The sequence below is a fragment of the Stigmatopora nigra genome, chromosome 4, assembly GCF_051989575.1.
Source record: "Stigmatopora nigra isolate UIUO_SnigA chromosome 4, RoL_Snig_1.1, whole genome shotgun sequence".
Classification (NCBI taxonomy): Eukaryota; Metazoa; Chordata; class Actinopteri; order Syngnathiformes; family Syngnathidae; genus Stigmatopora; species Stigmatopora nigra.
In genome coordinates, this window is record NC_135511.1 from 11,106,951 (window position 1) to 11,131,243 (window position 24,293).

The window sequence follows — 24,293 nt, forward strand, 5'->3', positions numbered from 1 at the left end:
TTGGCAAAAGAAACATTTTATTTACCCATTCATTTTTCATGGAACTTAATACACATTTAATATTCCAATCAACATGTTCATCACATATGTCAGATGACATCAAATTAGAATGAAAAAGTGAAGGCACATGTTTTGGAATGAAGTTGGGTAAAATAGTCAAGAAAAAGATTTTCTGTGGTAATAGCCATTTGAACATTCAAATATATACAGCAAAAGGTTGACAAGCTTTGTCAACGACCCCAGCTGCCTTTTTTCTTTTATAAATATAAATAAAACACAAAAAAACCCAGCGATAATGTCTATCACAATACAGCATACAAGACAGAACTACAATATAGGAGGCTTTTCAAACACGGAAAGCGGGAGAAAAAGATGAAATTTCCTTAGTTTTTTGTACTTACAGCTTTGCTTGGCATTGTAATACCGTTAAATGCTTTTCTGCTGTGTCTTTTAAGAAATATTCCTCCGTAGTTCCCGGCTAATTTGTACAAAAGAACGTCTGCAATTGGTTTGTGGCCAGATATCCTCAGAAAGTCACTTATTTTGAAGTACAGCGTTGCTCTAAAGCAAGACGATGGGCTTGCTGCTGACTGGCGAGCTCATGTATTGTGAGGCGAGGGTGTCCTGTGACGTGTAGGATGTGTACAGACCCGTCACCTGTACATCTGACAGCGACAGGCTTGCTCCGCTGGAGGCAGGAGGGAGGCTGCTCCCCAAATCACAGTCTGATAGTCGCAGTGGGGAATTACTGAATGTGCCCAATGCATCTAAGTTAAAGCTGTCGTCCTTCATTTCCTCCCATAGGTTACCTGGGGTCAGATAGATGAAATACATTTAGTTCACACTCAATCTTTACATGAATATTGTTGATGCAGCATCGATCAATCCAACATTTCTAATAGTTGTACCTCAACTGTATGATAATCATAATTTTATTTTAAAAGACAAACTACATCAGAATTTTTAATATCATCACAATAACAGCGAGGCACATGTAGTTGTACTGTGCAATATAATATAATAACAATAATAATATGGGAATAGGAAAACCCACGAAAAAAATGAATCCACCATTCAAAGGGGAGAAGAAACCAGCATAAAAGCCAACTCGGTAATAATCTACCTTACCTTGAAGAGCAAAATCCATGATGCTGGGGTCCAGCGCATCCACCTCTGTGTGGCTATCAACTTGTACACTGTAAAAGTCATCGGGAGGCTTGCTGGGTTGCTGGCTTGGCGGACTCCGTGAGAGGTCGGGCACCGTGTGGAGTGGGGGTGTTTGGGCGGGGGCCGGGGACATTGGAGCCAAGCGAGCTTGAGCCTGGAGCTGGGCTTGGATCTGATGGTGCTGGTGCATCGGAATACAAGGCAGCGAGAGGGTAACGATGGGCTGGGGACGCTGCATCTGGGCCGTCAGAGAGAGGCCCGTTGGACAGCTGGGCAGTCGTGTCATGACCGGTTCGATGACCTTCCGTCTGCAGTTTTCAGGGCGGTCTGTTATCAGTTTGTCCAGCTCATCTGCAAAAAATATGACCAGTGAATAAATCCCAAGTAGGATGTATACCTAAGTTACCATTCCTTTCCCTCGAGTGTATTTTTTGTGCTTAGTTTCGCGATGAGACTACTACTAATTTGTCTAGTTAGCAATTGAATTTGAAGTTGGTTAGTCCCCAACCTGGATTAGCCATACTGCGTCGGATAGCTGGAAGATCCTTGCGCTTCCACTTCTGCATCTCTTCCTCCATCTTGTCAATCTTGGCCGGATTTAGTGCCCACAGGCAGCCCTTCCTGGAGGAGCTACTTGTCTTGTTCTCCACTTTCTCAAAACACTTATTTAAAGATAGGTTATGTCTGACTGAGTTCTTCCATCCGTCTGGCGCTGTCTGGTAAAGAAAGAACAGTGAGAGTGAGTGGGTCATATTATCGGATTATAGTTCAGCAAATGCGCTCACCTTGAAATAAGGAAAGTGTTCCTTCATAAAGCTATAGATCTCACTGACTGGAAGGCTGCCGGTTTTGCTGTTCTTCAAAGCCATGGCAATCAAACAGCTGAAAGATAAGTTGCAAAAACAGCGGTGAGCTTGGGAGAAGGAACTTAGGTATCACAAGTGCAACACGAAAGCCAACCTGTAGGAGTAGATGGGCTTTGGGAAACATTTTGGCTGCAGGTCTGGTTCTTGTGGAGCCAGGTGAGGTTGTGCAAATAGACTTTGGTTGTTGAAAGAGACATTGCTGTACAGCCCACCTGTTGAGCACTAAGGGGAAAGGAATATGTGTTATTGAATCTGATTCATCCATTACAAAATTTAGATTTCCCGATGTTCTGTCATTGTAGTACAATCAAATTAAGTTAATTAAAGCATCAATTTTAATCATGGGTTTATAATGGAGCGACTGGCGGTCACCTCATCTCAGTCAGAGAGAGAATATTTGGCTAAAATTCTTAGCTGTTTGACGATTTTCATGTACGTATTTCGATGAGTGTCGTGAGTGTGTTTACCTGCTGTCCAGTTTGGGTTAGTGAGTACACCTGCTGTGGGGCTGACTGGTACACTGAAGTAGGGCACTGGTACCCTGATGACGATATGCCAGATATGGAGAAGGGAGACATCTGTGAAGCAAAAGCACACCATTTAGGTCTGTAAGTAGTAGCCTTTTCAGACCAGTGGGGCTGTTCCAACTCACTGTTCCACTGTGGGTGTTGATGATGCTGATTCCCAGTGGGCTGGGCTGCATGTTGCTTTGCAGGTGGAGCATGGAAGACTGACCTCCTGTCATGGCCAGGCTGCTCAGTTGGGCTTCAAGGATGGAAAATGGCATGTTGAAATTCAAGATGACAGTAATATCGCTCATAAACAACCATCAATTCATGTGTCTTTGTATTAGTGTTTTTAACATGTCTTTTCCATGTTGTCCTCGTTTTTGCTAGGGCTTGTTTCTAGGCTTTCTCCCGCATTATGAAGTGAAAATACATAAGATGGTAAAGCCATTTATTTTTATCCAGCATTATTTCTGAATAACAGGATATCATTTCAGGTACTACTCCGCAAAGAGAACAGATGAAGTGAGGACTTTGAATTCCCATAGAAGTGAATTATTATAACCTATGCATTGGTGACCTTTGAGCTGCTATAGACTCCATTTCAGCCATGACCTTAGTAAGGACAGACGGTACGTAAATAAAATAGCTGCATAACGATTGGAGGTTTATTTTTCTGCCAACATATATATTTAAAATCATCCTACTCAGAGCTGCACATGATAGAAATTGGGGTACAGGGTGCTCTTTAATATCTTATGACACAGATCAGTCATTTAGTAATATCTGTATAGAATAAATGAATTTAATAATGGATATTGATGATGTGACGTGGGCGACCGGGCAATCTGGGACACTCGTATTTGATTGGCTAAATCAATACAGGCATTGTTTAAATGTCGGCTCGCCTGTTTTTCTGTTAATTCCTGGAAATATTGGCTTTTATTTATGGGTTTCTCCACTACTATATATATTAAATGGTCTGTTTTTCAGTTTAATAACTAATAGTCCTGCTGCTGGGATGCACAGGATAAAGGCGTTTCCTCTTAAAGTTTTTGATTAGTGGCATCAAGGCTAACACTCACAACAACGCTTTGTCAAATTTAGGCGTCTGTGAAATGAACACCGCCAACGGACTTTGTCGGACAATGTAGCAGTAAGCTGTCAGTCTAAAGTCTAAAATAGAGATCACAAACTTGAGTATTACTGCATTTTTTCTCAATTTGCACTTGCCAGAGTTCAAGTGTTAATGATGGAAAAACAAAATGCAGAGGTTCTACAGATATGAAGATTTCTTAGATTTTTTTTCAGAAAATGCAGCCCATCATCTCACCTGTCTGTTGCTCCAACAAGCTGCCCTGGGAGGGCCCATTACTGTGACCACGGCCATCCACCATCTGCTGCAGTCGTGGCACATCCACCGAGGTGAGCCATGATAGAGACTGCAGGTCCCCAGGGAGGTCCTCCTCCCTCAATTGGGAGGGGTCCGTGGTCAGAAGCCTTTGGAGGGATAGAAGAAGGAGGGTTAAGGGAAGGGGGAGCAGGGGAGGGGTCGACATGGCTGTCAGATCCAGCTCAAAGAGCACAGGTGGCATTTCCATGTGCAGTTCAACGAGAACAATTTTATCTCCCTAAGTCAGAAGCCTCAGCTGCTCTTGAGCTCGGGTTCCAGTGTAAGTGTATTAGTTGTGCCACGTCGGATTTAGCATATAAGAAGATTAGCTCTTGGTGTTAATTTATCAGGGACTGTTTTAATCAGCAATGACGGGGTTTAACAAAGCCCATCCAGCATTTATTTGAAAAAAAAAAGATTGTTGGAAGAGCAGAAAATGGAAATTTTAATTTAAGGTCAAAAGGAAAATACAGAGCACCAATTATGATTTGATATCTTAAATGGTTTTATTGCATTCATATCGTAAAGAAATATAATGAAGCATTTTTTTTACCTAACATTACGTAAAAATCTTCCTTATTCTCAAATGATAGCTTTAATTATAACTTTTGAACAGCCCACTATGGTGACCACAGCGCCTGAAATATCAAAATATATTTTTTAATAATTTAATTTTTCAAGCGGATTTTTGACTAAAGCGATGAATACTACTCTCAGGATGTCTTATGTAACCACCTTGCAAGAAAGAATGAATAGAAAGGAATCCTCTTCAATCGCCCCTGTGCACACACTTAATGTTAAGGGTCTTGTAACAAGGGTCGCCATGACGACATATACTATTCACCATGTGGGGATCGCACAGCCCCCCCCCCATACCCCCCGACACACACACACACACACACACACACACACACACACACACACCAAACCTCCTATTAAAAAATCAAGTGTGTCAGGTGACCACAGCCCAGTGCTCACCATTGGCTGAATCATACATAAACAAGACATGAGATGGTTTGAAAGACGGCACAGCAGCACATGTTGCCTGCAACAGTTGGCCCCCAATCTATTGAAAAATGATCACCTATTGTGTCCCAAACGACAAATCTGCCCAGTGGCACGTGGCTCTATTGTTTTGGCCAGACCCTTCCTTGATTGTCTCTGTCGTTTCTTTTCTTTGCCTCGGGCCCTTGCATTAATCTGCCGGAATGACAGCCCTCACATAAGAGGGACAAATAGGATACCATCTGCTTCCCTGTCCCTTTCCAGCCTCCAGCCTTACCAAAACCACACCCCAACACCCCTTATCTGCACTATACATACACCCACTGGTTTTTATCCTACGTGAGGAAATTAACTCAGTGACTGAGGGTGAGCAGATTCAGTTTGAGGTCAGACCTGGGTTGGTCTAGATTTATGTGTCTTTGAAGTGACACGACGACACGCAGCACGTGTCCACTGTGATGTTGTCATTCATTTTGAAATTTGAATTTCAATTGAAAATTTGTATTTCAAGCAGGCAGTTAAATTAAGCATTCTAATTGAATTCCTCACCATGTTTTATTTTTTTTTTACACTAGAAACAGTATGCATTATATTTTTAATGCAATTTAAAAAAAACTGCAATTTGTAAATAAGAAATCAGGAGCCAAAGCCTAATTTGACCCTTTATAATGCCAGTAATAATTTTTGTTAATACATTTAAAAAACATCCTCCTAACAAACATTACATTTTGGATCATGTAGGCCCCAATACTAACATTTGGTATACAAATATATACTATTTATACTTTTTTGGATCATGTAGGCCCCAATACTAACATTTGGTATACAAATATATAGTACATATACTTTTTTTTATTATTAAATACAGTTTTATGAATTAATAACATCTAAATGGGCCATGCCAGAAACTGTTTGTAAAATTCCAAGAGCATAGACGCAAGAATGACCTCAAACAACACATTCCTCATACAGTGCTGTATGCTAAAAATATCCAAAACATGGACTTGAAACATTTTGGGGTGCCGCAGCTCCCCTCTAATGCCACCAGCAAGCATACAAAATCAGTGATGCATACCACGTTGAGCTAGTGTCTCCGTTTACGAGCCAAGTCTCCCCAGAGTTTCAACAACACAAAATATTGAACCCCTTAGCCGCACCCCCACCCTTTCTTGCCCTCCCCTCTGGTCCTTGTCTAATTGGGAGCCACTTTTGCATGGGGGTGACCCAGTGCGCCCCATCTCCCCCTGAGCCGACGGCCCGAGAGGTTCAAGCTCTCCGTGTGCCGACAGCAGGAGTGTAAACAGAGCTGATGGTTTCTGACAGATCCATTCAGAGTGAAAATCATTTATTCTTTTCGATTTTTTTTTCATTCTTTTCATACATCCCCCATTTGTAATCTACATGCGGATTGCTATGAGGCTAGAAAATGTGTTGCTGATACCTCACATAACGTGGAAGAAAATTTTGGAGAAATCTTCAAATTGAGGCATGATGTTACCATAGTGCAGATTGTCAAGAATAGAATGAGTTGTCTTACCTGTAATCTTGTGGAGATGGATGATGACCAGCATCCTCAATTATTCCTGACATCCTGGATGTAATTCCACCTTCTATCATTTCCTGGGATATGTGGTATCTCAACAATTTCAGACAGAAAACATACATTAACGTTCACTCTAAATGACAATTCAAGCAGAAACGCAAGAAATAGACAATGTGTACTTCTCAAAGTATAGTCAAGTTTAGGGTTAGGTTGAACAATTCAATGAAGAAAATCCAAACCAACACATTTTTCAATCATTTACGAAAAACAAACAACTATGAATAGGCATAGTGTATCCTATTGCTTGTTTTTGGTTGTAAACAAACTGTGAACATCTTGTTATCGAGAAAAACCTTAAAAATTCAAACTTTTAATTAGGACTGAAATGTGGGTTACCCTGGTGATTTAAATGTCTCCTCAAAAAGCATATGACAACAAAGACAGTATAGGAGAAGACATTCAAATGTCCATTTACTCATCCAACAAAACATCCCCTTAAAGCTCATCTAGCCTATGAAAATTGCTGCTATTTACCTGTTTTAGATGATATGGAAAAAATGCGTGAAAGGGTCGTCCGGGAGAGCATCTACTGTATTCCACCGTGCTGCACTTGATGCGGCCCCCGAAAAAAACCGTTTTTAAATTTCCCTCTCTGGAGCTGTCCGAGGCGCGCTCATGCGCAGTGGAGACTTAAGGGGCGCTCCCAGGCGGCCCACCGGCAGGAGGATCCCATGACTTTGACAGCTGCGCCCAACACTTCCATTCACTACTTTAATATCGCTCTGGACAGACACTTTGCACATTTGCGTACACCCTTTTGCGAAATTCTGGCGTTTTTACTACTTTTCAGGAGCGATCATTTCAAAATTATTTTTTTAAACTAATATTATGCAAATTCGCTATATTTAATCATTTGATTTCCATTTAGAAACCAGATCGCGTATGTTTGTATCGTGAAAAAAAAGTTATTTAGGATGAAATATCCATATATGCTAATGTCAGGTTATTCCAATGCCGCGAGAGGTCGGAGATGATGCGATTCTCCACTTGTGGTGGCGTCTGTGTGTGAGATGGTGAACTTTTTTTTTCTTTTTAGGGGTAGGATGATCGTCTCCCGCCGCTGTTCCCGCTTGGTGATCTTCTCAGGAGTGGGAAAAAGAGACTGGGAGGCGCATAAAGGAGAAAAGAGGAGGAGGAGGATGAGTAGGTTCACTTAAGAACATACATAGTTCAATCTGGACTTCACACAATTAGATATCTTGCGACAAATGCCTTTCAAATCAACACACTATCTTCCACTGACGGTGATAGACGTCCACAGTCCGAATTTATTGAATTGAATTCAAAATAGATTTGACGTCTGTCGTCGTCAATGGCACTGAAGTAGGGACGATCGCCACTATAGACCTGCTCTGTTCAGATCGAGTGGGCGTCAAAGTCAAAAAGTTAAGGTGGGGGATTTGAATGAAAGGTGAGGGCAAGGTGTTATGTGCTATCTGATTTGGATTTGAAAGGGGAGGAGGTCTTCAAAGTGTGCGATTGCAGGACGAGAGCATCCCCAGGAGAGCACCCAGATGGTGAATCGCTGTTACAAAGGGACAATCAATAATTACATGCATGAATGTAACGGACAAAAACTCAAATGAGACCTCACAGAGCACATTTTCAAGGTCCTAGAGCCCCCTCTTTCAGTGTTTTATACAACTATTTTGAGCCAAGGCATGTACAATTTTACATTTTTGAAATAACTGTTGATATAAAGCCCAGGTTAATTGTGTTAGCTGTATATTTAAGTCAATATATATACCATTTATCCATTATCAAAAAATCCCAAAAGGAAACCAGTTGGGCTGACATTAAGCGGTTTAAGAAATAATCAACAGTAAATATTAGAAATAAAAATTCCATGCAAAAAGAGTTATTAATGCAATCAGTGGTCATGACCTCTCAATTAGTAAAAAAAAATGTAAATATAAATAAGAGACTGCTACTATGGCTGTGTGAAGGGGAAAAACATTAGGTAAAATAAATAATTTGAAATAAGGATTTGACTGATTGTCAATAGAATATTCTTTGAATTGAAACCAAGAAAATGTTAAAATGTAATACAGCATGGCTGGTCATTATTGATACTGTAGTTTAGAAAATATGACCCTTCCTAATTAGTCATGTCATGAGACTTTTTAAGAACTATTTTCAGCAGCCGCGATTTGATTGTGTGTGATACACTAGTTCAGGGGTACGCAAACTTCCAATAAGGGCTGCCCACAGTGGGTGTGGGTTTTCATTCCAGCCCATAATAAGGACACATTCGCCAATACGGTGTCCTACAAGTGCAATCAGTTGATTGCAGTCAGGTCATTCTTGTTTTCTGCAGAAATCTCATTGGTCAAAGTGGCTTTGCTGAATCGGTTGGAACAAAAACCTGCACCCACATTGGCCCTCGAGGACCAGTTTGTCCACCCCTGCACTAGTGCATGAGAGCATGAGGATTTCCTGCAGCTCAGTGACAAGAATGACAGCTTTCCCTTCTCATGTCTGTTTAGGAGTAATGGGGAAACAATGAGATCACCGCCTGAGGGCTGGCTCGTGTTAGTAGCCTGGGTTTTTGTCTTGCACCGAGTGTTTACTCAAAACACATCAGCACCTCTGAGAATGAGGTCAACCCACCACTCTAATCTCTTTTCTGGGCAGAGACCCCTCCACTTCCAAAAAAAACAGCACATCACCCAGTGTGACCCTCTGGCCACCCGGGCTGGATAAGCTTCTGTCAGCCATGCTTAGATGAAACTCAGTGTAAGTATTCTGCTAAAGACTTTTGAAATGACACAGATATTGTTTGCACAAATCAGCAAGTGAGCAGTCACTCAATGTGCGAGTTGGTCATTTAACTGCTGCGTGGATGGGTCAGTTGGTCAGGTAATGATGTGGTTGATGGGTTCTCTCAGGCTGACATTCAAGCAAAGTTTTCACTCTACTGATCGGTTAGTTCTTTGGTTAATAAACCATTCAGACAGTTTTTTTTAAAATTAGTCATCAAGATGATTAGTGTATTTCTGTATTTAGTTGAATCAGTCAGCCAGGCATTTTGTTAGCTAGTTATGGAATTCGCCATAGTCAATCATCAGTCAGACCACTAGGAATCCATCTGTTTGTTATTTGTTTTAGTTCATCAGTCATTTGGTTAGTTGGTCAGTCAACCACTCCCTTGGCCGGTCAGTCGGTCAATATGCTACTGTATTTACTTGGTCAGTCATTCAGTTACTGTCAATGTTACTGAACTCAGTCAGTCAGAGCTTTAGCAAATCAGCCTGATGGTCAGTCAGAAAGTAACCATTTTATTCTACTATCTCAGCTAGCCTATAGGCAAGGGAAAGAGTCAGTCAATGGGCAAATCATTTGGCCAGTCTGCAATGTTGGCAAGCAATATCAGTCAGCCAATGATTGCTCTTCATGACCTAAAAGATCACAGAAAGGCTTATTTCCTTTTCAGTTTGCTGGGGCCAGTCAATGGTAGGCCTTTAGTTGACCCTTGGCCTCAGGCAGGGTCAGTCTGGTTCACTGCTGCTGGAGCAAAAGTCCTCGACTTAGTGGAAAATGGCTGCCTTCTCTAAAAGGCCTCGTGTTAACTATACTGCCAAACAGCTGGCACCTGGTGTCCCCTGAGGTGGCACCCTGGGGTCCCTCCGTCAGATACTTTGGATTTGGCTGGAGTACGTATTTGGAATCCAGGTTTCCAACATAAAATGCAAATACATTTGATAAATGATCTTTCTTCTTTTTGCCGGTTCAACTTGATCAAATAACCTCTTTGACACAACTCTTAAGAACCAAGATGATGACTGGGCTCATCATTTGTTACGGGCTTCTTAAAAATTCGAATAATAGACTATGAAAGTAGCAGCGATGAAAAGGAAGACGAGCGAAGAAAGGAGGCATCTGACAGAAGAATGAGATAGGAAGACCGGGAGGCCAAAAACAAGGGGACAAAGTGAGAGAAGAGTGCAGGGGCAGCCGTGCTGCCATGTGAGTGTTATCATCAGCTCTCATTCCCAGCATGGAATCTATAATGGGAAAATCAACCTCTCTGACTCCTGTGTAATTGGATTTGCCGGGTCTCGTGCTGAATCAGAGCCCAGTGGGTAGCACAAAGCTTGTTAAGATTGGACAAGCATTGCTGGACCGCTCAGTCGGGGTAGAGGTGGGGCAAGCCGAGGTAACCTTGACAACTCAACACTGGACCCTTCAAATAGGCCCGTGCGCTCAATCATCTTGAAAGCTTTCCAATAGTTCATCAATCAATTACCAAGTGAAATAGAGTTCCGTCCACTGTATGTGAGTCAGTAGAACAAAGTAAATGGACACCTGTTTCCTTGGGTGTGTGCGTGTGTGTGTTCCTAAAGGTCGTTACCAGGTAACAGTAGTTGAAGGTTAATTCGTCCTGGCTTGCCTCTCAGGGTGACAATGTTTTGTAACCCTCTCAGATTGGTGCTGACAGTAAGTTTAAATGTTACCAATGGTACTGCCCAGTGTTTTGTATAAATGTCATAACTTGGACTTGAAGATTTTCCAATCTCTTTGAGTCCTCAAATGACAACTAAGTCCCTGTTATATATACACCTAATTAAAGATCACTAACCATACCTAGATCTTAGTATAGGGAGTGGAATACTTTGGAATGCAATGGAGCACACATCCCCACAAGATACAACGAGGGGAAGAAGAAACTTTGGGGGGTTGAAACTGAGTGGTTTGGATCTGGTTTCTGGTGGGTTACGCTACACTCGGCATAGGAGTAGACACTCAGGTAAGGACTGAATAAGATATCTTAGTCCCTCCACCTCCCATGACATGAATGATTAAGGACCTGGTGCACTGTGGCCTAAGTGTGGGCAAAGGCCTCCACGCTAGAAGCCCTTGTACAGCTATGCCGAATGGCAGAACGTTTGGCGTCATTAACTAACTGTTTGACGGGCTGACTCTATGCAAGCGGACACGGGAGGACGTGCCGTTCTGTAAAAGGACGCGTTTGCAAGTTCTGATACTGACTGACAACGCCAAAAAAAGAAGAAAAAGCAACATTGGAGATGCAGGTTTGAAGATTTCTTGACATTCACAGATGTTCTGATTTTATGCAGGTGGATGAACCTTCTCATTACTTTGTTGATGGATTATTTGGGTAATTAATAACTGCTTCCTCCCCTCTGGATGAATGAGGTCACAGAGTCTTAGGCAACAGTGACACTCGAGACTAGATGAGGGAACATCTCTTAATTACAATACAATGGGCTGTGCTCCACTAATGGAGAAAGGACATTGGCTGACAAAGGCCCACCGGATGATGATAATGATGGACTGTTGCAAATGTTTGATTATTGCTTGAATCGCTAACTTCAAAATCACTAGGTAGTTTCTTGTGATACAACTACCTGATGTTTTCATGCTGATTAATATTTTTTTTGGATCAGCTTTCCTGTGTCAAGTTTGCATGATCTCCTCAGATGCCCTGTATTTTTATCTTCTGGTTTGCAATGAGTTGGAAGTCCACTATTGTACACGCTGGGTTCTATCTGACTTATGAAGCTTCACTGTATTTACGTGCTATTGTCGTTGTTAAATTTTGAGGCAGCATTGCGAAAGCCAGCGAAAACATAGAACTATCCTAAACAATAAATGAAAACTCAAAATATTAGCACGATCATGACTATTGAATTCATGAATCAGCCTCTTCAGAGCAGCTTATCTGTCAATGATATAACTTGTAATACTGTATGGCAGACCTCTAAGTCACGCTGTCCCAGCATATTGTCCATTCGTACCGCCCCGAGAGAAATTTCTTCCCACGAAGAATGGGGGTGTCAAAGATACCAGACACCGGCATTGCCACCCATCCCATCAGCAGATTGATTCTGACGTCCCAAAAAGGCTTCCTTCAATGATATTGTTCACCTGTCTCATTGGCTTAAAGTGGGTGGGTTGGGGTGGGTAAGGGTTAATGGCGGGGACACAGGGGAGGAGGCGTTTCACTGGTATTGTCCCGGAGAAGAGGCGAGAGCATATAAGGGTGTGGAGGCTGATGTGGAAAAAGAAAAAAAAACATCTGACTAGCCTCCTCTCTCCTACCAAAGGGGCCCCCAAGCAAAAATAATGAAGTCCAAATTACAGCACAGGATAACGAAGAACAAGCCTCTATTGTTCCCCCTCAGGGCACACTAAATGAGTGTCACAGCAAGCAGCAGGGCACAGACCGTTACTGCACTATTTAGTCTGCCCCGTTGTCTCAACACGGCCCTGTTTCAGAGCTTCTCACATCAGACAAATACTGCACCCCCCTTCCAGCATTCGCCTTCACCCTTCCTCTGTACAGCCCCCCTTCTGCAAGTTCTTAGCCCAAAATAGGCCAAATCTCCTTCATTGTGTTTCGACTGCCTAGTGTGAAATTCATTGTGACGTTAAATGTTTTCTAATGAATAATTACTGAATGGATATGCAGGGGGAATATGTGTAATGGATTGTAGACTGCATTTTAAAGACATCTTTTTTGTCTCTGCTTCGTGGTATTTACAGGACAAAAACACTCGACCTTTCTCAGAAGAAATGAGGGCCATAGGCGAAGGATGGGAGGGGACTTGGGGGGCTTTGTGTCAATTAGATCCATTGGATTATCTTTTTTTTTTTAAATGTTTTTACAGGGAGAATTGAGAATCAAAGGATTTCTGATTCTAAAAGAGAGGAGGAGAAAATACGAAACCAACAAAAGCCGTGAAAACCTTTGGTCCGCGTGTTGGTGTTGAGAATGCAAAACAGATTGGTGGAATTCTTCCCACTACGCGTATTGAATGTGCCGCTGTTTTTCTTTTTTTGTTTTGTTTTTGTTTTGTGGGAGGGCCTCAAGTCTTATTTGCTCAGTTCAATGTGTTTGACTGGTGCATCGGCCCTGAGGAAACGTGAGGTGACCAATCTCAATGTAGTGATTGCTTCAGTCTGGCTCAAAGCCACATCAGACCTCTCAACCTGTGAACTCATTAGAACTAAGAGGCAACATGTTTCTTTTTTTAGATCTGTTCTGCTCTGTGAAACCATTCAAACTGTCATTCGCATTGATTTGCATTGTTGAACTTGCAGAAAATTGTGCCACATGCACATATACATACAATACAATACACCAAATGGACTCTTTTCACAACGATTTGATTCAATTAAATTCAGTGGCCTTTATTTGATTTAAGTTTTGGATACATTTGCCACAATCAATTGCGTTTTACCAGTGTGGCACTGATAATATTTTATTTGTTCCTGATAACAATATTGTTGAAAACCACATTTAAAAAAAAATCTCTGTCTTTTTAATACTAAATGACTTCATATCCACTTGAATATATATGAGTAATTGCTTCCATGACTTGGCCAGACATTGCTGAAAATGATTGGCAGACATTGACAGTGCCAACCCAAATGACTTCAGGGCAGCCATGTTGGTTGGAGGACCAACGTTCCCATCAAAAGATTTGTCAAATATTATTTTATCAATTTTAAAACAATTGACAATAAATTCTGCTGTGTTACACAGGTGGAGATGGACATGGAAGGTGCTCTTAATGCTAGAGAGCAGGTAGGAATTCAAGACTTTGTTCTCCTGGATGAGACCTCGGAAGCAGCCTTCCTCAACAATCTTAAGAAACGCTACAGCAAGGATCTCATTTATGTGAGTGGCATACAGACTCTCCATTATGTATATATTTTTAATTCATATCACTAGTCAGCCACTTTTGACTCCTTCTAGACCTACATTGGTACTTTGCTGGTGTCTGTAAACCCTTATAAGGAGTTGGATATCTACAACAAGAAACAAATGGACGTCTACATGGGGGTGAACTTTTTTGAGCTTCCACCTCACATGTGAGCATTAAATAAGAACATATAGTAATATTATAATTGCAGTTTATCCATCACCTAACTTTGAAACTACTGCAGCTACGCGCTTGCCGACAACGCCTACCACACTATGCTGACTGAGTTCAGCAATCACTTCATCCTGATCTCAGGAGAAAGTGGCGCGGGGAAGACAGAGGCCTCCAAGAAGATTCTACAGTATTATGCGGTCAGCTGTCCGAGTACTGCTCTTTTGAACACTGTCAGAGACAAGATGCTCATGTCCAACCCAGTCCTGGAGGTCTTGCTATTGTATTATGCTGTAATGAAATTCCCCAAGACGGGTAAAGTTTGCATGGCTGATGTCATTGTGTCTCTCTGCAGGCTTTTGGAAATGCCAAAACACTGAAAAATGACAACTCAAGCCGCTTTGGGAAGTATATGGACATTCAGTTTGATGGCGAGGTAAGAGGAGTTTAATTCATAGACTGTGATACAACACATTGTTTTAAATTTAGCTCAGTGGCACGGATTGAAGGCACAAGATGTCTAAACAATTTGGCCTGGGAGGGGTAAATGAACACTTGTTCGTCGTCAATAACGTGGATGTCATTCGGTTCGTCTATTAGTTCTCAGTGTTTTAAAACAGCATGTATACTGCAGATAATGAGAACTATATTTAACCAGTCTTAAGTAGATAACCATATATTTGTAAACACTTCTGTTTTCTAATTAATAATAGACATCATGCAAAATGTCTGTGGTAATTTCAGGAGAACCTGATACCTTTCTCTTATGTCCAATAGGGGGATGCAGTTGGTGGCCACATCTTGAATTACCTGCTTGAGAAGTCAAGGGTGGTGCATCAGAACCATGGAGAGAGGAACTTTCATATTTTCTACCAACTTTTAGAAGGGGGAGAAGAGGACTTGTTGCACCAGTTGGGCCTTGAAAGGGGCTGCCAGCGTTACAGCTACCTTACACAAGTATGTGCAATAATATTATCTATATTGCTGCGTAGTAACCGTAACTTTGCAAGCTGTTGTCGTCTTTTCTCCAACAGGGAGAGTGCGCCGTTGTGCCTTCCATTAATGACAAAAACGACTGGAAGACAGTTAAAAATGCTCTTGAAGTTTTCGACATTGATGCAACTGAAACTAATGTAAGTCGAGTCACTGATGCTTTAACGTTGAGTTATCGCTTTAATGGTCGTGTAAATCGTGTACAGCACTTGTTTGGGATTGTGGCGAGTGTTCTTCACCTGGGCAACGTCAAGTTTGAACCTGACATTAAAGGCCACGCCACGCTCAACAACAAAAATGCAGAGTTGCGCTGGGTCTCCAATGTAAGAAATGTACAGAAAGCTTTTTAAGGACAGAGACCAATGAATAAATAAATAAATCCAACTTCATTTTATTTTAGCTTCTTGCGGTCGATGCTCACAGTTTGCAAGAAGGTCTCACTTACAGAAAGATTGAAGCTAAAACAGACCAGGTGTGTACCAGGATTGTTCTTATTAAGCCTTAATCAAATTATTCCACAATACAAATATTATTATTGACTCCTTAACATTTGACTTCCCCTCAAGGTACTCAGTCCATTTAGTTTAGATCACGCCATCTATGTGAGGGATGCCCTGGCTAAAGCTATATACGGACATACCTTCACTTGGCTGGTCAACAGGATTAATGAGTCTATGGAGAACACTGTGAGATATTAAAAGCACAGAGTGTCACAATAGGCAACAGCTTACTGTTATTATTGTTTAATTGCAGGATCCTTCAAGGAAAACTGTCATTGGACTTTTGGACATTTACGGTTTTGAGGTTTTTAATATCAACAGGCATGTCTCTTTTTAAATCCTTCTTGTGTAATGTGGATACTTTAATTTATGTTTTGCTGAGATGTACATCCAAGAATGCTGCCAGCCAACCCAGCTAAAACGGATTAGATTTTTGGGTTTTGCTTGTTTTTTTTCCACAGTTTTGAGCAATTCTGCATTAACTACTGCAATGAGAAGCTGCAGCAACTTTTCATCCAGCTCACACTCAAGTCAGAGCAGGAAGAATACGAGGCAGAGGATATTGAAGTAGTATTAGGCTAAAAAATATAACTTTGATTTGCTCTTCAGTGGAGTTTTTTTTCCATTTTGACTTTTTTTTTTCTCCTCAGTGGGAGCCGGTGCAGTTCTTCAATAACAAGATTATCTGTGACCTCGTGGAGGAGAGACACCGAGGAATTATATCAATCCTGGTTTGAGTTTGCATGGATACATCTACGATCCTGAATCTTGACGGTGGATAATTGTTGCTGACTAATGGTTCTGACTTGGCAGGATGAGGAGTGCCTGAGGCCAGGAGAAGCTACAGACCTGACCTTCCTGGAGAGACTGGAGGAGAAAATGGGGAATCACCCTCACTTTGTCTCGTGAGTTGACATGTCTAATGTTTACTTGTCAGTGTTTCGTTACTACGCTTTCATCATATTTTCAAATGTACTAGTATTTAAACCTGATCTAGTGAGATAATGGTGACTTTCTCTTGTTGTGCAGTCACAAGTTGGCAGACAAAAAAACACGAAGGACGCTGGAGAGAGGAGATTTTCGTCTATTGCATTATGCTGGAGAGGTCACCTATTGTGTTGTGGGTAAATTAAAGCAGAACCTACCTATCAACCCTTGTTTTTTTTTAACCCTTTACAGAGCAAGTGATTATTTTTGGTTATCTGTCATTAAGGTTTTTTGGACAAAAACAACGACCTCTTATATAAAAATATTAAAGATGTGAGTATAGAACTTGAAGGCCGAACTATCGTTTTGAGTTTAAACACGCAGACGATTACTAATGCAACAAATGATGTCTTTCTATGTTGTTCACCCAGCTGATAAGTCAATCCAAAAACAGCATTGTCAGGCAGTGCTTCTCCTGCACGGACCCAGACAGCAGGCGGAGACCAGAAACGGTGAGTTTGGCCGCTAAATTCTCCAACGGTCACAACTCCCAATGACAAGGCTTCATCTTCAAGGTGCCACGTGCACCTGACAGATGAACCGTTCTATTCTCAATCACATTCTGCGTACAGGTGGCCACCCAATTTAAGAGCAGCCTGCTGAAGCTGACAGAGATCCTCGTTGCCAAAGAAGCATGGTACATACGTTGCCTTAAATCCAATGAGTCCAGGAAAGCAGGTATTTTTTCGCAGGTTTTTTCTTTTAAAAACCTCCAATTTCTCTTTTGTTTTTACTTTTTTCTCTTATGCGTTTTGCTTAATGTCCTACTATAAACCAGGGCAGTTTGACGAAGCACTGATCAAACACCAGATTAAATATCTTGGCCTGATGCAGCACCTGAGAGTCAGACGTGCTGGTTTTGCTTACAGACGGAAGTACGATGTCTTTTTGCAGCGGTATGAAATGATGATGAATAGGACAGATCCATAAATCCTAATATAGCGTACAATATGCTGATGAATCTACCTGTTACTTGTAGATATAAAGCTCTGTGCCCAGCCACGTGGCCGCACTGGAGAGGAGAGCCTGCTGATGGAGTTTTGGTGCTGGTTCAACACCTAGGCTATTTTCCAATTGAATACAAAATGGGAAGGTGAGAAAAATTGCCTCATCCAAGTTTAGATTTTAGGAAGAAAAGATGTATTTTTATCCTTTATGTAGTTTAAAAAGTACTGGAGAATGATTTTTTTCTCAACAGATATATAGCCAATGTCATTTAGTCAAATAATGGGGGAGAAAATACTGTTGTGTGCTCCATTATGTACCCCATTATACTTATACGTATAATGAAGCACCTTGAGAGGTGAAATTAAACTGGGAAATGTGTTCACTCTCCTTTTAAAATTGTTTTGATATTTTTAAGGACGAAAATATTCATCCGCCATCCGAGAACCCTATATGCTACCGAGGACGCTTTTGAAAAGTGTAAACATCAACTGGGTGAGTGCAGAGCCACAATTATTCACACCCAGGCCTCGTTCAATTGTCAAATCGACATTTCAGCAACAAGACTCCAGGCCAAATACAAAGGCTACCGGGCAAAGGGCGAATTCAGAAAACAGAAGGAGGCCGGTAAATAAAAGGCTTACTGAAGTAACTAGTAATTCACATTCACAGCTAAGGAATTTGATCCCACTTTTATGTTGAATGTCCGCAGCCACAAAGATTGAGACTTGCTGGCGAGGAGTTCAGGCAAGAAAGGAGAGAGACAAGCGAGCGTGGGCAGTCAAAGTCATTAAACAGTAAGAATACTCGCTCAGAATCCCTTCATCGAGGGCAGTGAATCGAATCTAGAAATGACTTTATTTTCAGATTTATCAAAGGTTACCTGACTAGAGGTCAGGCAAAAGTCACAGATAACTCTGAATATTTGGCTTTCGTCAGACAGAATTACCTCAACAGGCTAAAAAAGAACTTGCCAAAAACTGTTTTGGATAAAACCACATGGCTGTCTCCACCTCACGTGTTGGCCGAGGTAGACAAAAACAACGTGTAGAGTTTTCTCAATGCGTTTATTACATTTTTGCTTTTTTTCTCCTTGTACAGACCTCAGAAATACTTCGTAAATTGCACTACCGTCTCATGGTGCGGAAATATGTTAGAGGAATTACACCACAGAGAAAAACACAGGTGACCCTAATCAAACATTTTTGATTCATTTTTTTACCTATAATTGTTTTTCATTTTGTATTTGCCTATCCCTTTTTTAGCTCCAGATGAAATACATTGCAAGCTCAATGTTTAAAGGGAAAAAGGAAAGTTATCCTCAATATGTGGCCCAACCTTTTCTGGACACCAGAATCAGTAAGTGAAATAAATACTTTAAAAACACTTTGCACTACTCCATCAATCAAAGCATCTTTCCAAACATTATTGAAAGTTTTGTTGCTGTCCATGGTACTAAAAATGGATGTGGTCATTGCTTTAAAATGTCAGAAAAATCACTGTTTTAGTAAATGAATGGGACTGAAGGCTATGTCGGGAAACTCTTAAATAATACCTTTAAATCATCCTTTCTTTTAGGTGAAGAAGACATTCATGTAAAGGTCCTGCAAATGATTCGTAATGAGCAAATCAAGGTGAGCCAATGTGTTTTCTTTTCTTTTAATACACAAGTGACTCATGAAACCCACCTTACCGTGAACTTGCCTTTTTGCAGTACAGCGTTCCGATGATTAAATATGACAGGAACGGTTTCAAAACCAGGCCCCGGCAGCTCATTTTCACGCGTACGGCAGCGTATATGGTTGAGGAGGCAAAGATCAAACAAAGGATTGTTTACACTGCCCTTAAAGGTCAAATGTGCCACTGTTCATTTTCTTGACACCAACACAACACAAACTACTTCTTTGCCAGCCCTGACTTTGTATTGTGGTACCTTAATCGTAATTTAGACAATGACATTCTAGCCTTTAATCAACAAGAGTTAAAAAAATAATTTAGAAAAACTTCACTTCTTAGGTTTATGCGCTATTTCCCATTTTAGGGATTTCCATCAGTAATTTGACAGACAGCATCGTTGTGTTACACGTCATTTGTGAAGACCCCAAAGAGAAGGTACACAACTACACAGTTAATTCCTATTTACAATATAAAAAAACAATCCCTTATTCTTTCAGGGAGATCTTGTACTGCAGTGCAGCCACTTGTATGAGCTGGTGACCAAACTCAGTATTATTGCTAACAAACAGAATGTGGTCAGAGTGGTTCAGGGCAGGTAAATCAAAAAATAATGAGTACATTCAGATTGAGACTGTAAGTGTACACTAATCAAAACATTCATGGTTGTCCTGGTATGCAGTATCAAGATAGAATTTCAACCCGGGAAAGAGAGCGTGGTCGAATTCAGCACGGGCCCGGAGCCAATGGTGTACAAGGCCAAGAATGGACACCTGATGGTGGTATGTTCACTGTGACAAGATAACTTAGTTCACTTATCAGCTGGCAATGCTTTTATTGTTTAAGCCTAGCGTAACATCTGTTTGATTTCAGGTTGCCACTCGGGCTAGGCCGAGGTAACACGGCGATCTCTGGATTTTTACTCAGAAGAACCCCAAGTTGCAGAATACACAGAAGGGTCTATCTCATGAATTACATCATGCACTCAATCTTTAAATTTATATTATAGTACTTCAACAAGACGTCGCCTTTTTTTTTTTAATTCACTCATATGGAAAACAATTGCAATAACTTTTTAAATATCCACAATCACTGAAACAAGAGACGAATACATTTATAGAAATTTGTTTAATGAGTATAAATATAAAACATACATATTTGTCCACTTTTGTACAATAGATCTACGGGTGATTATCAATTTGTAACAGTGTGCAAAACTGAACGTTCCATAATAAATGCACTGATTAAGGCCAGCTCTAATTTCTCTTCTTGTTAAATTGTCGTATGTTGACAGGACTTGGTTGCAGCCAGGGAGATCTCTGGTTACAATTGTTCACTTCAACTTCCTTCATGAATTACATCTAACACCTCAGGTGAGGTCTAACTTTCCTCCAAAATATGGGGTATTACTTTGAAATAGAGCATCCAACTTTCAGTAAATAAAAACAATGTCTAAAAAAACAGGGCCATCTCGTGGCCTGTTCATTCTTAACACTTGAATCACTCAATGTGCATTTAACTCAAATTTCAAAGCGCATACATTTGGAGCTGCTTACATCGCCTAATTTATCTCCTGAATGTAATGTTAGGACCACTCGTGACGATAAAACAACACGTGGATTTCAATTAAACTACTGTGAACAACCCATCGAGGAGTATTAGCTTGTGCAGTCCAGTACAAAAGATCGCTACTTAAGTGAACAAACATCACCGTCAGTCAGAACATGACAAAAATAAAAAGACACGATTACTGCACAGCTATCCGCTAATACAGTCCCCTGGTAATGGATGTGTAAGAGAGGCGCTATCGAGTGAAGGCGTAAGGCACGGGTGCGGTGCGGGTGCGAGGCTTCGGCTAAGACGAGTGTGAGGTCACTGGTGGTGGTGCGTGCGATCATCAGGTCGTTTGATGTGAATCCGACGAACGCGCTCGATTCGTTCACGCTCGTCGTCTTCGTCCAGATGATGCGATCGGCCGGCAGCGCCCCCTGTGGCCTCCAGTAGAGCGTTGTCTGGTCCTCTCCCGTCGTGGGATTCATACAGGAGGATGTTGAGAGTTTCCTCATAGATGCGGGCTTCGGGGAACTCCACCTAGTTCAGCCGAGCGGGGGTACGAAAACTTGTGAGAAGAGACTTTTGTGTAGGAAAGAATGTAGAACGAAAAGATCCGCCCACCTTTGTCTGCTTCTTTTCGGTGGCATAGACGATGGAGGTGCAGCACACCTCAGCTATTTTGCGACCCTGTCCATAGAAGGACCAACAGCAGATCTCGTCCCCGATCACGTCTTTGATGAAAAGTACGCGACCGTTGAAGCGCAATGACAGCTTGTCGAACAGCTCGATATTTTTCAGCATGTTGTCGTCGGAATTGCTAAGGAAAAGGAAGAAAGAATAAACCAATTAAAAAACAAACAGCAGAGCCACCTTGAAATTAAAAATCCTATTAACAAGCGTAAAAATTTGAGATTGTAAGGGCACTTACCTGGTGTAGGAATACTTATTATTGCTTCTATTGTACAGCAGTTTGACCGTAGGCTGTGAAGACAAAAAAAAAAAACATGTCTTTAGAGAATATGTCAAAATGCCCCTAGTTTGAAACAATTTTAGATTAAACTACCTTATTTGAAGTTGCAATAAGCTTCTGCTCCTCTTTAGAAGATGTCATCAGAGGCACTTTACACATAGGTTCATAAGTTTCATTGTTCTGAAATAAGAAATGAATTCAATTGAAAACTTTACAAAGACACCAAGTTAAGACTGCCACCTGGTGGAGCTGAATAGCCTTTATGCAAACCATAAAAGCCCAGTTTTAATTATTTATTCATTTAGTTTTCTATATTGTCCAATTTCTATTACTTTTACAGATATGTACATAGATTTTTTTAAACTCTTTATATTTTTTTAATTGTAGTTTAAAATTGAGTGATGTTAAATCCCTCCGCCATTAATGTTCGCAAAACTGTGAAATGTATTGTGTGCAATCCATTGCTAGTTGTGTTAACATGTAAATGGACACAATCATTGTACGTTAGCATGAAATTAAAGTTTTTCAGGAGGAAAGGAATGTGAGGTGCATTTTGTATATAATTTTTTTGATTTTGTTTTGAAGTTTATCTCGATTCAGTGTAATGATCATCAGCATTGGTAGAAGTAGTCAGCCTGTATGCCCCCATGTTTGATTGATTATATTTCACAGATGCTCACAAATTTTTTCCCAATCTACCTCATGTCAGCGTCACTATACAGGCAAAAGAAAAAAGAAATCAGACTGAGCAAATAACTCCTGTGGAGTTGGCTTAAAAGAAAGTACCTGCAGAGCAGCTGTGCATTCATCAGCGAGGCCTTGGACCAGATAATACTTGGCTTCTGCAAGCAGCTCTTCGGTTTCCCGCCGGCTATCCGGCAACGGCACCGCTCCGTCCCTCAGGTAGTTCAGGATGGTCCCGAAATGTTTGCCACAGCGATCGATCAAAATCCAACCTATTAAAAGCATTCAAATGTATTGCGATGCACCAGTTGGAATGGATGACAGCCACTTACCTTCACTGTCAGTGAGGACCTCCATTCTACCACTGAACATGGCTTTAAGCATGGTGTCCTGCTTTGTCAGAGTCTGCATTGTTGTGTAGTACAGGGCCCCGCCCACATTTAACTTGACATATTTAGAGCTGGGACTGGACCCTTTAAAAGATGTGGTCCGGGTCGTAGCTGCCGGCACCGCCGAACTCACGGCACTTTCTCCTGACATCTCTTCCTGGAACAAAACCAGACAGAAAAAAATGTAGCACAGCAGCCTATGTGAGCGGATGTTTTCTTTTTCTCCTTAATGACAAGGAAATTACACAATTATCGGTTGTTTCCTGTTACTGTCATTGTATCAGATCCTAAGACAAGTCTCACTTCAGGATAAGGCTTCCACTAATGCGTGTAGTTAAAAATCAACTCTTTGGATGCAAATAGTTTGGAGATCTATTGCTGTTAATAGGTGTTTATAATTGACCAACGGTAACACACAGTGAATATTTCAATGGCAGTGAATGATTTAGGCAACAATATAGTCCAGTACACCATAAGAATAGTGCAAAAAAACCCATACACATAAATAACACTGTTGTGATGAAAATCAGAACTAAGATAGCTCCCATTAGATTATTTTGTATATAAATTTATTCATACATCTTTTGTACCCCAAATCCTCACCCTGAATTATTTGGCTGTTCAATTTAGGGGAAAAAACTAAAACCTTTTGTTGCTCTCATTCCCTTTCTATATATGCATTCTCGATATACTATATATAATCGTGATTCGTTATCGCTAGATCTACTAAATCAGGTGACTTAAGACTCGCATGCAAAAATTAGATCATCGACACCCATAATCACAAACGTATATTGTTTTTAGAGAACAGAAAATTGCGTTGGAATCACCATTTTCTTGGTCGAGCGATTGAATAATGAACAAATTTAATTGAAGAAGGAAATCCGAACGCGCAAACTAAAGTGCAAAGCAAACCAAAGTAATGGAATCATCAAATCATTGCTATTGCTATCAATGCTATTTGTGTGCTTAAACACACGCCAAAAATCTTTCAAACAACCGTATGAAATAACACGTTTTCTACACAAACGTATTGTTAGCAATTTAAGGAAATCGGGAATGAAATCGGAATGATATTTACCATAGAAACCACAACAAACTCGGAAAAGGTATCTTGCTAACGTACGTCAGCGTTCGGCTACTTCCTTCCGGCTCATGGCTGCCCAGATGAGAATGACGTCAACATTCCTTTTGACTCCTTAAAGGCACAGCTACA

The 24,293-nt window shown here is 41.0% G+C and overlaps 3 protein-coding genes across 5 annotated transcripts; 1 reads left to right on the forward strand and 2 right to left on the reverse strand.

Moving 5' to 3' along the window:
• Positions 1-22: 22 nt before the first annotated feature.
• Positions 23-19,572, reverse strand: LOC144194957 (forkhead box protein N4-like). Of its 3 annotated transcripts, none has more exons than XM_077714218.1 (10): positions 19,500-19,572; positions 6,475-6,573; positions 3,873-4,039; positions 2,686-2,798; positions 2,501-2,611; positions 2,128-2,255; positions 1,953-2,049; positions 1,676-1,883; positions 1,129-1,518; positions 23-809 (listed from the first exon to the last, which is right to left on the reverse strand). In XM_077714218.1, exons 2-10 carry the CDS (start codon positions 6,552-6,554, stop codon positions 562-564), a joined length of 1,542 nt encoding a protein of 513 aa, XP_077570344.1. In that variant the 5' UTR covers positions 6,555-6,573; positions 19,500-19,572; the 3' UTR covers positions 23-561. The 3 variants fall into 3 exon arrangements, with proteins under 3 accessions (XP_077570344.1, XP_077570343.1, XP_077570342.1); XM_077714217.1 differs by lacking the exon at positions 19,500-19,572 and adding an exon at positions 7,015-7,425; XM_077714216.1 differs by lacking the exons at positions 6,475-6,573; positions 19,500-19,572 and having other exon boundaries at positions 3,873-4,197.
• LOC144194956 (unconventional myosin-Ih-like) lies at positions 4,070-20,497 on the forward strand. The gene is made up of 32 exons (XM_077714215.1): positions 4,070-4,099; positions 14,057-14,185; positions 14,264-14,379; positions 14,455-14,653; positions 14,737-14,817; positions 15,159-15,338; positions 15,416-15,514; positions 15,581-15,697; positions 15,775-15,846; positions 15,941-16,060; positions 16,128-16,195; positions 16,336-16,441; positions 16,525-16,605; positions 16,688-16,779; positions 16,904-16,998; positions 17,088-17,134; positions 17,233-17,313; positions 17,434-17,539; positions 17,640-17,757; positions 17,841-17,954; positions 18,225-18,301; positions 18,365-18,433; positions 18,519-18,603; positions 18,674-18,836; positions 18,908-18,991; positions 19,072-19,165; positions 19,385-19,440; positions 19,521-19,656; positions 19,848-19,918; positions 19,981-20,078; positions 20,163-20,262; positions 20,354-20,497. Exons 1-32 carry the CDS (start codon positions 4,097-4,099, stop codon positions 20,378-20,380), a joined length of 3,084 nt encoding a protein of 1,027 aa, XP_077570341.1. The 5' UTR covers positions 4,070-4,096; the 3' UTR covers positions 20,381-20,497.
• A 92-nt stretch (positions 20,498-20,589) lies between these two features.
• LOC144195353 (BTB/POZ domain-containing adapter for CUL3-mediated RhoA degradation protein 3) lies at positions 20,590-24,256 on the reverse strand. The gene is made up of 7 exons (XM_077714926.1): positions 24,159-24,256; positions 23,021-23,234; positions 22,791-22,960; positions 22,098-22,184; positions 21,963-22,015; positions 21,656-21,851; positions 20,590-21,571 (listed from the first exon to the last, which is right to left on the reverse strand). Exons 1-7 carry the CDS (start codon positions 24,159-24,161, stop codon positions 21,353-21,355), a joined length of 942 nt encoding a protein of 313 aa, XP_077571052.1. The 5' UTR covers positions 24,162-24,256; the 3' UTR covers positions 20,590-21,352.
• Between the last annotated feature and the right edge of the window lie 37 nt (positions 24,257-24,293).